Here is an 18977-nt window from a genome sequence, read left to right as displayed (position 1 = left end):
TGAGAAGAATGGGCATTTCATTGACTTAATGTTTTTAGAATACTTTTAAAATACTTCAGAGCAGATCAATGACAATACTGTCTGGGCTGGAAAGAATGTTTATTATGTAAAGAAATAAACTGCCATGCCTGTCCTTGGTTAGTGTGGAATGTCTGTTCTATGTAGTGTGAAATAGGAAAAGTGTTTGTAGGTCACTGGTCATTAAACTCAATCTCCAGCCCTCTACCCACAACCGTCTGGGGGTGGAGCTCAAAGTTCCAACCCTCTAATGACTTGGTCTTTTTGGACTGAGCCCCTCAGCTTGGATCAATGATTTTCAACCTATTTCACCTCATGGCACTCATAAACTAATTACTAAACTTCTGTGGCACACCCAAAAATACATTTTTTGCCGTCTGACAAAAAAAAGATATAATTTTGATTCATTCACACTGGATGGCTGTTGTCATTTTTTTATTTGACCGTCGAAGGGAAAAGAGATCACTGCCCTGTCTAAATAGTCAGGTGTTACATGTTTTAAAAATTCTTGCAGCTCGCCGGTTGAAAATTGCTGGCCTGAATCAGTGATGGAAGGAGACTTGACGTGGGGTGGTAAACACACAATACAATATACAGATGATGGGTCGTAGAATTGTATACCTGAAACCTGTATAATGTTATTAACCAATGTAACCCCAATAAATTTAATTAAATAAAGAAAGAAAATTCCTGGCCTAGGGTCATCTCATTAATGTACCAAAGACAACTTACCACTCAGGAGATTCTAGAGGTTTCAAGAGCTTTATGCCAGGAAATGGGCACAAATATCAAATACATATTTCCCATTGTATACAGTTTTTTATAAGAGCAAAGAGAGGAGTATGTTTTGGGACTTCTAGAGAATGCAGGTGTGTGAGAAGTGCTGTCTCCATGGTAACAAACAAATGGAAGTTTTTCTGTCTGGTGTTTGGTATTACTTTGGAGAGACTCTTCTGAAATGAATTCTACCAGGAATTGTTTCGTTAATCTTCTTTACTGAGAAATGGCATTGGTTTCATTGATCAATAAAAGTATGTTTTTAGGTTGCTGTATGATGGGTATTTTCGGAGGATGGGTATTTTGGTTACCACAATATCCTCTGTCATCTCTGCGTTGTCTTTCCTTCTGACCTGTGCCATGTAACAGGATAGGTTAATGTGGTCATTTATGTAAAGACTGAATTTCTCAGTATTTTGCCACAGCATCTTTATTTCTTATTGTGCTTCAGGTGGCATATATTTATTCAAGAATGTGGAAGACACTGAAAAATATTGAGGATTTTGAATCAAAAATTTTTTTCCTAACCCTTGAATGGTCACTAGATGGCCTGCTGGTATTGCATTTTAACTTGGTGTGTTACGCCATAAGGAAGTAGGCTTCTTGCTGCTGGTTTTAATCTAAAGTGATATTTTAAATACTGTTTTTAAATCTACCAGGAACTCTAGATTTACTAGTGCTATAAATTATTTAAAGGTATGTCTCTTTACGGAATGGCGGTTTAGTGCTCTAAGTGGATTTTATACTGTACATAAAAACCAGACTTCGCAGCTCAGTTTTTAAGTGTTGCCAGAATGTCGTTTGGTGTTCATGCCTTGGATGCATGTAGTTTAGATAATAGGCATTTAATATTTACATAAAAATACGAATGTGCTCTAATGTTCAAAATCTGTTGAGCAGATTTGGCTCAAGAAAAAAGTATACAAAATACTTAAAGGAAAAACTTAAAATACGGAATCACTATGTTTATTAACATGGTCAGAGTTCTTTAGGAAGATTAAAGAGAAGGCAAGAGCTACTTTGTATTTTCAGGTAGTAAATACAGTGAAATGTTGTTTTTCTGCCTTCCAGTTTCCAGGTGAAAACAAACAATTGTCTCTGAACAAAGATACGGATACGGCGTATGTTAGATCTTAGATTGCATGTAGTCAGGCAAGCAAAATGTTTTGAGTACTCATGTTACATTTTAAAATTAATGTTTAAACATTTATAATATCTAAACCTACCTCATTGATAGCATGTAAATTATGTCCTGACCCCCTAGTCAGGGGGACTCCTAAGAGCACCCCTAGACCCTCTTTACCCCGAAATGCTGGGTGACCGTGGACCTCTGAAGATCAGATGAGGGATTTAGGTATACAAACACTTGCTCCTAGCCTGGCGTATGATCTGTTTTTGTTTTAAAGTAAATTCCCTGAAGTAAAGGGTTTTATATGTACAATTCGAAGAACACAGTGTTTTCCAATAGCTCTGGAAATCCTGATGAATCCCAAATAAAATGGAAAGCTCGTGTGGCAGGGATGTCATTTTATTGTCCAGATACCTTGTCTCACTTGGAGGTGGTTTTGTTCCTTTTAGAAGTTCAGTAGTGGTTTTGGAAACTGAAAAGATTTGTTGTCATTGTCACTAGAATATGCTAGAAACTGGCTATGTCTGCATTTAAAAAATTCTTTTTGTAATCCTAATACTTCTCTCTACACTTAGAATCTCCATAGAACTGGCTTCCTGACTGGTGCTGTTACATTTGTGTTAACTGCAAAAAACGTTCACTTTATGAATCTTTTTAGATGAGGGAAACAGTAGCAACCTTTTGAACTTTTATCTTGGCATTGGTTAGTCATCAAAAGAATTTTGTATCTAAGTTGTGAAGCTAAAATTTATTTTAAAATAATGCTGGATATGAATTTTGAAAAGGGAAGAATTTTGTGAAATGCTTGTAATGAAAAAATTATTTTGACTCAAAAATAGGAAAAAATGCTCTTTCTTGAAAACAAAGTGATGATAGCATCTATGTCTGTACATATAAAGCAGGACATTACTAAAAATGCATTGATGCTAAAGCTATGGCTTTATTAGTGCACAAAACATTAAAAAATAATTTGGTTGGGCTAACAGTATAAATGCTACCCTTTCATGTACAAAGTAATTCTGTTGGAGACACTTGGATTTGTTCACAAATTATTTATATATTTGCTTTTTAACTCTGGGTATGGTTAGAAGGAAACTCTAGACACGATGTGTGGAAATATTTGTTAGTTCTCAGTTCCTACTTTGAACAGCCGTCAGAGGGAGTTGATTTATTCACCCGAGTGACCCCTCCGGGGCTGTGGCGTTCCAGAGGGGGGTGAGTCCAGGGCGGGGTAAGGGGCACAGGCCCAGGCCCGTGGGGCGTTGCAGTGAGCAGTCGTGTGCTGCTCTCTTCATCAGTATTTGTTTACTGAATCTAGTGATGCCGGTTTAGGAAACCAGCTGAAAATGCCCTGTTGCGTCCAATGAAGATCGAAAGATTAGTCTGTTGGATGCTATCCTCTGACCCTCCAAGTTTGTTGACAATTCTCAGTGGTAAATGTGGAGGAGGGGGAGAGGAAGCAGCCCCCAGCACAGCATAAAAAAGGTATTCCATCCTTATAGTCATACCTATTTCAGAGATGGCAAAGAAAGCTTTTCGCAGTTGTCCTTTCATTGAAGTTGAGAACGAAATTCTTCCCTTCCCTGGAGTCCCTATGTCATTTGTTCCCAGACTGGATTCGAATGTCTAAGGGGTCTTAGAGTGGTAGAAGTGGAAGTTTTCATTTTATTTGTAATGATGGGATTTGAAAAAGTTGGTTGAAAATCGTTCATATAGAAATGTTTAGGCCTAACTGAAATGTTGTTATCCTTACTTTTTGTCCAGAACTTGATCAACACAGAAATATCACATGCTGACCAGAAACCCTGGGAATAAATGTTTAATAAACTCATGAAAATAAACTAAGAACAACTTGTGTGTCAAAATGTTTCATAGCTTGGTTTTCATGGGAGAAACAGTAATGGTGTTTTTTGTTTGTTTGTTTTTTGAGGAGAATAGTATTGGGATCTCAGTTCCAACACTTAACAATTAATAACTGTACACCTTGGAAAATAACCTACTTTCTGTGGCTTCAGTTCTCTCTTCTATGAAATGGGAAACAATAGAATTGTACTGAGGACTCTGTGAGTTATTATGTGTCGAGTGCTTAGAACTGTTTGTGGCATGTAGCAATCAAACTATAATTACTATTGAGTATTTATTGTGTGCTAACTGCAGTGGAAGACAGTATAGCAGGGATTTGGGACAAGTTGATAACCTTTCTTATGAGCCTCAGCGTCCTCATCTGTAAAAGGAAGATAGCAGTAGTTTCTTCTACCTTCATAGGTAGAATTGCAAAGAAATTAAATGAATTAATTCATAAGAAGCTCTTAGGACAATGCAGGTATTATAGAACACATTCAGGAAATATTAGCCCTGCAGTTCAGTCATTTAATTGTCACAACAGTCCTGAAATAAAGAAATCAATAAATATTTTTTAAACCACTGAGAAGGAGACAGGTTCAGAGATGTTAGGTAACCTGTTCAAGGTTGCAGTGTTAGAATCTGAACTCAGCTCTTAGGTGCAAACATCAGAAATAACTGACCCGTAGACCCCTGTGGCTTTCTTGTACCTTCTTTTAATTTTTAAGATGGTGTGTCCCTAATGTTTTGTGATTAATGTAAATATTTAAGTCTGTTTTGTCATACTCTTCCTCACAAAACTCCTAGTGAATGTCAGACTTTTTGTGTAACTTAAGTAAATTTTAGCTTTTGTTCCTAGTTTGGAGGATTTTAATTCTTTATTTTGCAGCTGGAAGAATGTGTATGTCTCAAGACATCTATGAGAGCTTCACAGATCCAAGAAGCTAAGTGAACATATAAGGGGTGTGTGTAGTTTACTTAATGCACATTATGTTATTCTTCCAGGAAAAGTTGATTCTGAATTTTTATTTTCTAGTTGATGAAGTAATAGGTTTTGTACAGATCGCTGAAAGTACTCCTTGCCCTATAATGTGCCTATGGGCGAAAAACAGTTGGAAGATTATACAAAAATGATAATGATAACCATGTACAGGGTGATGTGTTTTTCTCATTTCCAAATTCTCTTTACTGCTATTTTTACTTTAAAAATGTATCAAGTGTATTAAAATACATGTATTAATGTATTAAATGTAATAAATGTATTAAAATAATTCCTGGAGTTAGAAGGCACAGAATGTAGACTACGTTAAGTTAATCTGTTTCTCTTGTTAGAGATAAAGAAGAGTCTTTTCTATATGTGATTTTCTCTTCAGGTGCACAATGAAACGACCTCCTCAGCCAAAGTTAAGACATGTCCTCTTTACCTTGGGTTCATTGGAAATAATCTGCCTCATTCATAAAAGTTGTGTAGTATTTTTATCTCCAAAGAGTGGAAGCCGGTGGAAGCTGTCTTTCTTCCTTCGCCAGTGTTCTTTAATGCCCCGATGTAGTCTTTGCCTTCAGTAGAGACAGTAAATACCTTCAGCTGCGGGTGCTTGCTGGACACTTAGTTGCAAAGAGGGTCTGGAAGTTTTGCGAAGTGTCCTGTGCTGTGCAGGGTTTGTGCTTCGCACACACACTTTCCAACTTTCCTCCTTTGAGCAGTGGGGCAGGCACTCAAGGGACTGAGGGGCCTCCAGAAAGTGCCCTTCATATCTGCACTCCGGGAGCAGTCCAACTGGTGGAGCTTGGTATGGCAGCAAGCGGTGTTTCTTTCTTTCTTTTTATTTTTTAAAAATAAGTCTTCATTGATTTCAGAGAGAGGTAGGGAGAGGGAGAGAGATAGAAACATCAATGATGAGAGTCATTGATAGGTTGCCTCCTGCACACCCCCAACTGGGGCTTGAGCCCGCAACCCGGGCATGTGCCCTGACCGGGAATCGAACCCGGAGTGCCTGGATCCTAGGTCGACGCTCAATCGCTGAGCCACGCCGGCCAGGCTCAATTCTTCTTAATACTGAATAATATCCCATTGTCCGGATGTGCCGCAGTTTAGTCCACCTGCTGAAGGACTTCTCGGTCGTTTCTGGTTTTGACAGTTGTGAATAAGGGTGCTATCAACATCCGTGTGCAGGCTTTTGTAAGGACATAAGTTTTGAACTTATTTTGGTAAGTAGCAAGGAGCACGATAGCTGGATTGTGTGATAAGAGGATATTTAGTTTTGTAAGGAACCACCAGATTGTCTTCCGAAGTGTCTACCATTTTGCGTTCCCACCAGCAGTGAGAGTCGGTGTTGCTCTGTCTCCTCGCCAGTTTTTGTTGTTAGTGTTTTCGATTTTGGCCATTCTAGGCCTGTAGTGGTACCTCATTGTTGTTTTAAATTGCATTTCCCTGATGACATATGATGTAGGCTATTGTTTCATATACTTGTTACCTGTATATCTTCTTTGGTGAGGTGTCTGTTCTGACCTTTGTCCCATTTTTTTAATCAGGTTTTCTTGTTGAGTTTTAAGAGTTCTTTGTATATTTTGGATAACACTTTGCAAATATTTTTTCCTACTCTATGGCTTGTCTTCCCATTCTCTTGGGAGTTACTTTATTTTGAATAACAAAGTATTGCTTGGATGAGATACATGTGTATGAAAAGCTTTTGGTCAGTGCCAGTTTTATATGCTTATCGAGGTTACTTGATAGATTTGGCTTAAAAAACTTAAACTAAATTAAATACATTTAGTAATTATTCCTAGGAGTGTGGCAAATGTAGATTGATACAAGCCTTGTATCGATCCCATGTGAGTGGCTGTGTTGTGGTAATTACAGATATTTTCTTCTAGGATAAATGAGGATAAGGGCTGTCCCAATGTTGTATAAATGAGTACTTGGAGTTTGCATAAAATTTCCAGGTTACATTTCACGTGGGATCAAAAGTACTGTTTATCAAACCTGCAGTGGTGGGAGTAAGGCTGGCATACTCTGGAGCACTGTGTCTTGTCATTGAAAAGGTGGCTTAAGGGACATAATTTTATGACATGTTAAAGACAATAATGGTTATGTTTAGAGTATTTTTTTGTTTGCTTACAAATTCTTTTTATCATTACCTCTTTGAGGTCACATCTGCTCTGCAGTTGCCTGGTTTTGACATATGTGGTACAACTTAGGAATTTCTCTCTCACTAGATAATGGGACATTATGCATAGTGACTTCTTGTATGGGGAATTTTATCTGCTTGAGAGTAGACCACCTGACATTTGCAAAATTGACTGGGGAGGGACAGCATTCAAAACCCTCTTTTATGCTTTTTTTTAAAGGTCTTATTTTGAAATTTTAATTTTCCTCATTAAGATACCCTTTGAAGAACTCTAAAATTCAAGTTTATTGTACTTTTGTTTTTGTATAGGATATTGTACCTGTAGATGCCTCTTATGAAGTAAAAGAACTGTATGTGCCAGAGAATAAACTTCATTTGGCAAAAACAGATGCAGAAACACTACCAGCATTGGAAATTAATAAAGTAAGTGCTTAGTTGCTTCTCATACCAAGTAATTTAGCCTTATGTATAGTCAGTAGCCTATAAAATTTGTGGTTTTATGGTTGCATTTGAAGGCATGATTGGTTGTGATGTGTATCACAATTTCCAGGGTGGGAAATGTGTTTAATTTGTGAAATTACCATATTCCAAAATTACCATGGCTTTGATTTTCTTTTCATCATAATATTTATTTATTTTTAAATATCAGAGAACAAAGATTATGTAAGATTATTAGGCTTATCAGAAGACCTGGGTTCTAAAAGATTAAGAAATACTAATCTGTAATAATTAATTGACAATAATTAATTTTAAAAATGAACATTTTTTCCTTTTAAACATGTTTCCCAATTCTCTTCCAAAACCCTGACTCTTCCTTCCTTATATTGTTAAGGATGTTTCTGTTGTATATCTTAGCTCTAATGATATCATTAGTTATTTTCCCAACAAAAAACTGCTTAAACTAAATATGATGAAAATGGAGATTATAATTTATCAGTTTCAAATCTTGGAGAATTTTAAGTTGTATCATTAGGTATACTCTAAAAACAGAGATTAAGGAATAAGAACTTGGATTAGAGGTAGAATTTCCCAGTCTTTCTTTTAGTGTAGTAAAAATCCGACACACCCAGGAAAGTGCCAAATCTGAAAGTAAGGAGAAAGGGAAAACAACAACAACCCAAACTTCTGAGCTTGGAGAAAGAGTTTTCAAATTTCTGGTAGGAGTAGATGATCCGATGTGCTTTGCATGATTGGGTCTCTGACCAGAAGCCAGTGCGTGCTGGGAGTACAGACACGTCGGAGGTGAGAGCGAGCCACTCAGGAGGCTGATGGCTACAGAGGAATGCTGGGTTTTGTCACTGATGACTTTGCATAGAAATATAACACACATGCACAGAAGAAAAATGACAGTGAATGAATATGAATCCAGATCAGTCAGACTGGACAACCCAGAAAGACAGTGGCCTTTTCTAAATGTAAACTTTTCGTCAATACAGTGGTTTATTCTCTGCACAGCAGTATGAAAAATTAATTAAAAACTCCAGGCTAAGTCAGATAATGTATTAGCTTGAGCTGCCATAACAAATACATAGACTGAATGTCTTAAACAGCAAAAGTTTAGTTTGTTAGATTTTAGGAGGTTAGAAACTTCAAGATCTAGGTGCTAGCTGATTTGGTCCCTTGTGAGCCTATCTTCCTGGCTCGAGGACATCACCTTCTTACCTTATCCTCGCAGGACAGAGAGAGGTAGCTCTGGTGTCTCTTCCTCCTCTTATTCGGGCAGCCAGCCTATTTAATCAGGACGCACCCTTATGACCTCATTTCCATCACTTCTTCATAGGCCCTATCTCAGAATAAACTCACATTGGGGGTTAGGGCTTCGACATGATTTTTAGGGGAACACAGACATTTAGTCCACAATAGATACCATCTAGAATTGGATTCTAATATAGACAAAGGTGTAGGAAAAATTAATAGGATGAAAATTTGAAATGAAACAATTTGGTGCATGAATATAATTTTTCCTGTGAATTGAAGAAGAGGAATTTGATTTTTCAGTGAATTGGTTAACCTACTTTGGAAATAAATAGTTAGCAACATTTTAGTGTACACGAGTTGGGCAGGTGCTTCATCTTTTCTCCTTTGGGAACCACTGTTACATGTGTACAGCACCCAGTTAAAAATGAGCATCCCAGTTTACATTAATGGTACATAGATCATCATTTTTTTAACATGCTAATGGGATATACTAGAAATCTTTGTAAAATGAAGTCTACTCTGTCATTAGGGAAGGACTATTTTTGGTAGGTATTTTTATCTGAAGTTTGTTTTAGTTTAGGACAGTGGTTGTCCAAGTGTAGTTTTCAGACATCATCGTTAGCATTTTTGGGAGCCTGTAAAAAATACAAATTCTTGGTCCCTACAGCAAACTGACTGAATCTGAAATGGGGAGTGGAGCCGTCTTCATTTTAACGAGCCCTCCAGTAGTTTTTTTTATACATATTAACGTTTAAGAACCACTGGTTTAGGAGGTGCTACCCTTATTGGAAATGCTTGCAAGCCTAATGTTGTTTAAACTTACTAGGAGAAATAAGTATTTTTCTTGTGCCCTTATTTATTAGATATGTATAATCTGTAGTTATTTTAGAGATGTTTGTTTCCATCACTTCAGAACTAAAGGCGATTGCTGCTTTTGTTCACAAGCACATGACACAGGAAAATTTCCTTTCTCATTTACTAGGTGGATATGCAATGGGTGCAGGTTTTGGCAGAAGGTTGGGCCACTCCACTGAATGGCTTTATGAGAGAGAGGGAGTACTTGCAGTGTCTTCATTTTGATTGTCTTCTGGATGGTAAGACTTTTTACATACTACAGAACATTGAGTGTGGAAGAGATATTCACAGTTGCCGGGGTTCGTCACTATAGAAAGTCGTGGGTCCATCTTAAGGTGCATTTTAAGACTAAGTTATATCAATACTGGACATTTTCAGTGTGTAGTGAGATCTGTTTTCCATTTTTGTTTCCCCAATTGTGACTTATTGCAGGGGGAGAAGGAAAACCTGAGGATTAGGGATGAAATGAATTTCAAAAGCACATAGTTTCCCTATGCCATATCCACCTGATCATTTTTGTCTGCCCGAAAAGTGCACATACTTACTTCAGTTCAGTTTGGCTACACTGAAGCCCATGCTTACCTAAGCCAGGCATTCCAGCAGGGCGTCAGGGAGGCCAAGTTAAGGAGTCCTGGAATAGGTGGTCAAAAGAATGGTTCTTTCTGTTCTTTTAAAACACTCAAAAAAAAAATTTGCCCAAGAAATTGATGCTCTGTATATTGTAATTACAATCCAGCTATCTTAAACTTTGTATACTGTTGGTGAGATTAATTTGCCACCTTAAAGAAAATACTGTTGTTCAATGTCACAGAACCCTACTAAATGGCTACATGTCCTTCTGTATTATGACTTCTTTTAACTGGGGAGTGAAGTAGATATTAGAAGATGTAATTTCTAATCATTCTTCTTGAGAAATTTTATCACAAGAACATAAAGATTAAATATTGCTTTTTTATTTTCTTCCTTGGGACTAATGGTAAAGTCTTTGTGCACTGTGTTTTAAGTAATGATGTAGTCTTGGGTTTGGTGCACATTTACCTACTAATTTTCCATTTTGAACTGTACCTAGTGGTGGTAATTTTAAATCAGCCAAGCAGCCCTGCCGGGCGTGGCTCAGCAGTTGAGCATCGACCTAGGATCCAGGTGATCAGGGTTTGATTCCCGGTCAGGGCACATGCCCAGGTTGCGGGCTCGATCAATGACTCTCTCGTTGTTGATGTTTCTAACTCTCTCTCTCCCTCTCCTTTCATCTCTCTGAAATCAATAAAGATATATTTAAAAATAAATAAATAAATAAATAAATAAATAAATAAATAAATAAATACATAAAACAGCCAAGCAATTATCAAAGAAGTCATGCCATGATTTCCCAAAAATGTCTGGTTTGTATTTGGTATGTAAATAAGATCCCACATAAGACTCTGAGAGTGTGTTTTATTTTTCTAATCTGTGCACGATGAGAAAAAAGGTCGTTTAGAGCTTGAGAGGTTGGGAACTGAGACTGTGCCTTTAGTCTCTGTGGGACATATTTTGGGTTAAATGGAGCACTGATTACCTACTGCCTTTGTTTCTTGGCCAGTGATAGCTGATTGATTCAATTCTGATTTAAAACCAAGAAACAAGAAAACTTTTGGGGTGTTTTTGTCTTCCTGTCTCAGGGATACCCACGTATACTCAAGTATTAACCAACTTGCCACTCAAAAGGTAGTTATCAGCAAGCATTTAAATTTCTCCTGAAGAGGCCCTGGACCTTAGTTCTTTGTCTTAGTCATATTTTGGAGGTGTTCTATATATTCTTGGTTAGACTTAACCAGTTGATTTTTCCTTGTTAAACAGTTTCTTTTACGTCTGTGAGTCTATGCCATAGTTTTTCCCCCCCAAAATAGTCTCATGAATTGTTGTGAGTATTGCTACACACATTGTTGATTTTCTTAACTTTTGCTTTTTTTTGTTAGCCTCTGTCCCGTGTTCCGTCTCCTGCTTTTCTGTGCCAGGCACCAGTTGAATCCTGTCAGTGTCCACTGAACTGAGAGGTGTATATTAGAGCCTGTTGAGTAATCCAAGCTGTGTGTTCTTTTGTGCCCTGCAGGGGGTGTCATTAACTTGTCAGTGCCTATAGTTCTGTCAGCTTCTCATGAAGATAAAGAGAGGCTGGACGGCTGTACCGCATTCGCTCTGATGTATGAGGGCCGCCGCGTGGCTATTCTTCGAAACCCGGAGTTTTTTGAGCACAGGAAGGAGGAGCGTTGTGCCCGACAGTGGGGAACGACATGCAAGAACCACCCCTACATCAAGGTCCTTTACAAACATTGCTGCATTTTATCTTGATTTACAAATAATGTTTGCGCTGGAAATGTGGGCATTACCTGTGTATCAACTATTCCATTGGAATTGTTAATATTTTGCAGAATCAAGACTGGATCTTAGATTAGTGTGATGAGCATATGGTCTTGTCACTTGGTTCAGGTAAATATTTGTTCAACAGCTACTTAAGCATCTGTACACTAGGCACTGAGCTAGGTGCTGGTGCTGGAACATAGGGCTGATGAACACCTAAGCACAGGCCTTGTACACTCGGAGCTCCTGCCTTTAGGTGGTGGAGCACACGTTAATCATGTACGTACAGGTAGGATGAGAGGTGCTTTTGCCTAGTCTGGGTTTGTAATTGAGCATTGTGTCTCTGGTATGGAAGCAGTGAAATATAACTAGTCTTCCCAAAGGACCGGTCCCCTTTCTTCATCTCAGGTGAACTGTCCCCCTCCTCAGAGAAGCCTTCCCTGCCTCCTTTTTCTTCAGTGCTGCTCACTGTACTCCCTAGGTACTGGGCTCCATTGCCCTGTTTATTTTCTCTTTAACATTCGGTACCAGCTGGTATTTCCCTGCTCTCTCCTCTGTCTCCCCCACTGTACGGTAAGCCCCGTCAGAGAAAGGTCTCTCTCTCGTTTTCTGTTATGCTTTCCAATGCCCAGTGTAGGCCCTGGCACATACCAGTTACTCGGTAAAGGCTTATTGAATGAGTGGTTTGATAGATGGGGATGGATGACTTCCAGTGAGGAAGACCAGGCAGAAAGTGACTGCGGCAGTTAAGGTACGTCGTTAGCACATAAACTGAAGCAGTCGTGGGAGAAGGGTGAGCTTGAGCTGCTCGGTGAGAGTGGTCATGCCCTGGAAAAATTAATTCTCCCCTTCCCAGAGCAGGGAAAGAGAATGAGAGAAGTTGTAAGAAACTTGAGGTGGTGTGGAGAACGGAAGGCAGGACTTTGTACCCAACTCTATCATCATTACCTTAATTGCTCAAAAGTTTAGGATTGGAGAGCACAAAATAGGGGGTGACCCAGGGTTACAAATTCTTCTGTTAAATCAACATACGACAACAACGAAAAGAATGTTTTTGTTACGTAAAAAGTCATAATTATTCGTGCTGGTTTTGTGTGCCTTTCTTTTGTAAATGTAATAGTTGTTTCATAAGTCCTGCGAGAAATTATAAAATATATTCTAATTCTGTAGCGTTTCCAATCCCAGTTCATTTGTTAAGCTAAATGGGTTTACCATTGACCTTGAGATGAAAGTAGAAGTTTACAAGGATAGTTAGCTTTTATGAGGGGAATGTTTTTATTTTCTCTTGGTCTCTGTTTAAAACAATTATTTTCTTTTTCTCCCCACTAGATGGTTATGGAACAAGGAGATTGGCTGATTGGAGGAGATCTTCAGGTCTTGGACCGAATTTATTGGAATGATGGCCTTGATCAGTATCGTCTTACTCCTACTGAGCTAAAGCAGAAGTTTAAAGATATGAACGCTGGTACGACATGGACCTAATTATCTAATGTGGGATTACTTGGGGCGTCTGCTTGATGGGAAAAGTTCTAGAAGATTTTTTCCCAACACTTAATGTAAAACAGAATGAGGAGTCAAGGTAAATTGTAGGCCATTGGAACATGTAAGGAAAGGTGTGTTTGATCTAACGTTAGTTTGTATACTGTGTGGAAGATGGATGCTTGTAACAAATAGACCTTTTACTTGGTTATTATAAAACTCACCTGTTAAAGCTGAATGGAACTGTGGAAGAGAAGTTTTTTGAAGAGCTCACTCATATCAATGTGCTTTAAATCTCAGATTGTCTTGTATGAGTGGAACGTATCACTGCAGAAAGTAACAGAGCAGCAGAACTTTTATCATATTTGCTGTTCATTCAGCAGATGTTCGCTGCTCATCTTTATGTGTGAGAGTACCAAGTGCTGAGATCCATACGTGAACAGTACAGGAGCTTGCAGTGGAAAAGAGAGAGACGTTAAATAAATAGCAGAAAAGGTTGTTGAGGGGTAGGTTAATAATGATTTTAAATTTCTGGATTAGGGTGAAATGGAGCAGTAAGAGCAGAGAGCCTATAGATGCTGTTCCTTATAATATTGTTTTAAATATGATAAACTACTCCAGGACAGTTTTTTTATGCCAGAGATCTGCTGTTTGCAGGTCTTACACAGAGGTAGGTAAATGCTGTGTTTACACTGTTGGCCCATATTCTTTCTCTCCCTACAGTCACAAGTTCAAGGTGCCATGTGTGAAGCAACAGTGTTCATTGTAGTTGGGAGGTTTTTTTCAGATCTGAAAAATTCGAGGCATCTTACAATCGTGCTACTAATTAATTCTCACCCTCTACAGAAATATTTAAGCCCTGAGCTTCAGTGTTCTTTTTAAAAAAATACAGGCAGAGATGGCTGGGAAAAATCAGGTGTATATGGTTGCTTTTTAAGGAAATAGCTGGCCACCAAGCCATTTTTGTTAACCGGAAGCTTCCCGGCCTAGTGACTGTAGGAATCAGGGCGAGAGCACCCATTTAGCTGGTTTGTGTTCAGCTTCTATGACCCTGGCAGTCATCCGGAGTCCTGTGCACAGGTCCCTGCTTCACATCTAGTAATTATGTGATTATGGGAAATTGCTATCATTTCTAAAGCTCAGTTCCCTTCGTTGTAAAAGTGAGGTGATGGTACCTAATGTATAGGATTTTATTCTAAAAAGTGAAATGAGAGAAGATGCTTAAGGCACTGTGGACAGTACCTGGTACATAGTATGAGTTTAAGGTCATAATTTCTGTTATGTAAGTGAAGCTAGTCTTAATCTGTATTTGTGTGAAGGTTAGCAAAAGAGTGTCTGTTTATTTTTAAGCTTTATTGTAGTTTGCTGTAGTTTGGAAATGATAAGATCAAGAACTGGAGGCCACACACACGTTCTTCGGAGCCCCACAGTTCCCAGCCTGCCTCCTTCATCCACATTTCCTGCTCTGTTCCTGTAGGCTATTGAGCGTAGGATTTCTCTTCCCAACTTGACTCCTTTCCTCTGAATTTGAAGCAATTATTTGGCTTAAATGACTTGTGTAGGAATTTCTCTGAAAGCTACACTTGGTGCTTGCTTGTACAATAGCTTATTTATCTTGCTTGTTGCTAACATTTTTTGGGCCCGGTCACAGGGTAAGTCAGTGATGGTGCCTCATTCTCTTGTCAGTACATGATTTAAGGGTCACTGTTTAAGTCAGTTCTGTCCACTGAGATGTAAGGTTTTCCTTCCTGACAAGAAACTGGCTTAGAATGAAAAGTCCTCTTCTCCCATCCTTCTGTTCCAAGCAGGAAGTGCTTTGGATGCAGTCATGTGAAGGGACAGTGTCCAGAGCTCTGATAGTCATTTCATGTCATGAGAACCCAGGTGAATCTTAAACCGTTTGAGTTTCTGATCCAACCCTGGACTCCTCTATCTCTGGATTTCTTACTCAAAGACCTAATGCATGTTTGAATTATTTCAGGCACTTCTAATTGAGTCTGATTTGCAACCAGAAGCATCCAAGATATATATGTATGTGTGTATATATGTAACGTGTAGACGTCTCTCTTTTTTCTGGAAAGAAAAAAGGAACAGGTTTAATGGAGGACTTGCTGAGATGACCTCATTTCCTTTCATTTCTTTTCCAAAATTCGAATTCATATTTAAAATTTGTGTGAGTAAATTAATTGTTGGCACTGTTGAGGAGTCTTATCAGGGAATTATCATTCATAATTAGAGACTATAATATTACATCTGTTTTACACTCTTCTTAGTCAGCCAAACGTTTTAAATCAGTTAGAGAATTTATTGCATAATGAGTGATTGCGACTTTGTTTAGAGTAGCTTAGGTCCAGTTATTAGTCTTATATTAGACAGCAGAGATCGTGGAGTGTTATTTTGTTTACTTTTCCATTTTAGACTAAGGCAAATAAGCAACAGACTGAGGAGTTCGCTTTGTAGCTCTTGTTCACTGTTAGGAAGCCAATAATAAGTCATCTGCTCATGTGGATGAAACATAGTTCAAGGGGGAGAGAACAGGGAACACTTATTTTTTCTTTTCCCTAGGGTTTTTTCCTTACCTCTCTCTTGCTCCTTCCCTCCTGTTGGAGGAAGAACTTGGATCACCCCTGTGGGCTGTTCTCTTTTCACATTGATACGAGCAGTTTTGCTCTGCCGGCCATTCTGTAGCTGGAAGGGTTGAGAGGTCTTTCATACCCACACCAGTGGTTGCAAGGTGGTGCGGTTCCAGATGGCTGCTTCTTTGAATCACTGGTGGTTGATCACTATCTTGGGAAGAAAGAATGAATTTCACTTAAGCCAAGTAAGAGCCAGTAAGTATTTATTACACACAGAACACTGGTGTCCTGCCAGGTTACAAAGGAAAAAGTTGACATAATTCCTTTGAGGCTGGTATGTGGTAGCACAGTGTTGAATAAATCTAAGAAAGCTTTGTAGAGCTGTTGAACTAAAAAGGTTTTTGAATGAATGGATAGAGACATTGGACCGATATCTTAGGCAAAGTTGGGAGTGATGCGTGAGAAAGCTGGGACTGAAGCAGATGGTCTGTCTGTGAGGCACTAGGCTTTCTTGACTGTAAATAGCAGTGAGCTGGAGATAGTGTGATCTGAGGTTGGGGGAGGAGTGGCTGTCCGTCAGGTCAGAGCACCCTCCGATGAGGTTCTGAACATGATTTAACAAGGTGAGTGTTTAAAGAAGGTGGTCAGGGTTAAGGGAACCCATAGGAATGTTGTGACATCCAGGGATTAGCAGTTCTGGGTAGTGTTACCAGTCCTGAGAGGGCGTGGGAAGGAAACTGTTTCTGAAGCCTAGTAAGAGGAGCTGTAGCCGTGAGAAGGGCTGCAGGGGCAGAAGCTAGTTGTAGGGGATGGAGCCACAGCCAGAATCAATCCTGAGGCAGGGTGCTAATGGTGCAGGAGCTCCTGCAAATTCTGTCGCCCTCCATCTTCTGGTTGCCTGCTAATGTCTCTCACCTTGTAGGCACACACACACCCGTCCCCCCACATGCACACACATGCACGCACGCACACACAAACATGCACATACAGGCACAAGACAGAGAATCGATGGGAAGTAGCACAGAGCCCAGTTGGCAAGAAGCTTTACATTCCCCATTATTTTTTATTTTAATTTGAAAGCATTTCTAGTCTTATGACTGAAAAACATTTCATTGCTGCATACTTTGGGGTGTAAGAGTACCTGTTTGTGAAGAATTCTAATGGATATTTACCCAAGTGGCCTCTCTGTGTCTTACTGAATTTTCCCCTCAAAAGCAGTTTAAGTAAAAGAAATACTGGTAGTTTATGACAGTTCAGAGAGAGGCAGGGAGATCAAAGTCTTTCTTCCAGTTCTCTTCAGAGAACTCCTAGAGAAACAGACATTAAATGTCATGTGCTCACACACACTGTCTCTAACAACTCGAGAATTATTGTCAGTACTCTCTCGTTTAGCTTTTCTGTTGATTTAGGGGAAGCAGAAATACCCATTTTTAGAGCTTTGGGGTAGATAATGTGGCAGATATTAAAGCTTGAGTCGGACTGGAAGAGGAGACTTGTTAATTACTGCTGTATGTAGGACAGAGAGTTTCACAGAGAAGAAGTTGAAAGCTGGGAAGCAGGAAGATGTTGTAATTCTGGGTTCAGTGGTTGGGATGCATACCAGGGCTCCGACTGTGGGCTGGGAGCGAAGCACAGTTCTGAGGAATCGGGGGAAGGGTGGCGAGGAGCTAGGAGCGCTTCTTGCTTATCGCCTTATTTGTTGTGCAAAACAGTCCTGCCTGGTGCAGTGAAGTCGTCCGTGGGCACTCAGCCCAGAAATTGCAGAGCAGGGTTCATCCCAGGTTCTTTGCATGGTGCCCCACAGTGTCGGATGCCACAGTATTAGATTAGGCGACCCGTGTCCCACGCTCTCCAGGGAGTCTGCTCACCCTCTCCCTACCATCAGGAAATGCTGGGGGCCGCAGTTTGCTTGCCCGCCGCACATCCGCACTTGCTCAGAAGAACCTTCTCCACTTTCTTCTTCCCCTTCCACCTGCTGGAAGGAAAGAGTCAGGTCGTGCGTGTTTCCATAATGTGTTGGCTCCTAGTCTAGATGGTGTCCAATCCAGAGGAAGTGGGGACGACCTATACTACTGGCTGTTTCTTTATGTGGAATGAAATATAGCAAAAGGAATGGGTTTGGGGGGCTAGACTTGTGTTTGGCTTGCGATGTGACTAATAGTGAAGGTGGAAGAAATGAGGGAGGGGTGCGGGGCAGTAATGAGCAGTAATATTGAAATGATTTTGATAATGTCTCTAAACTGCTGATTTGGAAGGTCAGGACTCAGAGAGGCAACTAACAGGAGCCATCTGTATGTGCAGAGTAATTGGATCCAGGTGAAGGGTGAGTTTCCTGAGGAGTATGTAGGGAAAGAATGTCATCGGACCCAGCAGTGAACCCTGTTGCTCTGAGAGGACTACAAGATGTCAGAAACCGGAGATTACACCAGAATGGCCAAACAGAATATAAAATGTCATACATATCTGATTAGAACGGTGTAAAAATGCATGCATGAGGAGAACACCTAGACTATGCAAAAAACCCAAACCAGCTATATTCGGATAGTGCATTTGTGGGTGATGTTTCTAAATTTTCTTCAGTGTTTCATGTTTTTACTTTAAAAAGTAAAGAGACAGCTTGCTTGGGCGTGGCTCAGCAGTTGAGCATCCACCTGGGATCCAGGAGATCTCAGTTCGATTCCTAGTCAGGGGATGTGCTGGGGGTTGCCGGCTCGATCCCCAGTCGGGGGGGGGGGGGGGTACAGAAGGCAGCGGATCAATGACGACTCATCATTGATGTTTCTATCTCCCTCTCTCCCTCTCCTTTCCTCTCTCTGATATCAATAAAGATATTTTTTTTTAAAAAAGTAAAGATACAGATAAAATAGAAAAGGTTGGTGCCATGGTTAGCAGGCCCGAGTCTATGGGGAAAGTGGAGTAATTTTTTTTTAATGCTAGGAGCAGTGGAGAGGTCAGGAACATTTAAAATAGGAAAGTGCCTTTGGGTTTGGCAGGAGTTGCATGCTGAGGGACAGAGCAGGAAGGAATGGGTCCAGCCCTGTGCATTTCTTCCGTCACTTCATCCTCACACAGTCACCGGCCGTGTCTTCTGAAAACACCTAGATCTCATCATGTCCTGTTCCGTTAAAGGAGGTATAG

The 18977-nt window shown here is 39.8% G+C and overlaps 1 protein-coding gene across 3 annotated transcripts in view; it reads left to right on the top strand.

Moving 5' to 3' along the window:
- PAPSS1 (3'-phosphoadenosine 5'-phosphosulfate synthase 1) overlaps positions 1-18977 on the top strand; it is an 81184-nt gene that overhangs the window by 26838 nt on the left and 35369 nt on the right. For all 3 annotated transcript variants that reach the window (XM_081144402.1, XM_081144401.1, XM_081144400.1), the window contains exons 6-9: positions 7204-7317; positions 9575-9686; positions 11537-11742; positions 13114-13249. In XM_081144402.1, coding sequence (XP_081000528.1) covers positions 7204-7317; positions 9575-9686; positions 11537-11742; positions 13114-13249 — 568 coding nt within the window. The remainder of the gene's footprint in view (positions 1-7203; positions 7318-9574; positions 9687-11536; positions 11743-13113; positions 13250-18977) is intronic.

Source organism: Miniopterus schreibersii (assembly GCF_964146895.1).
Source record: "Miniopterus schreibersii genome assembly, chromosome: 1".
Classification (NCBI taxonomy): Eukaryota; Metazoa; Chordata; class Mammalia; order Chiroptera; family Miniopteridae; genus Miniopterus; species Miniopterus schreibersii.
The sequence above is the reverse complement of the archived record's forward strand: the minus strand, read 5'-3'. Positions and strand labels throughout refer to the sequence as shown.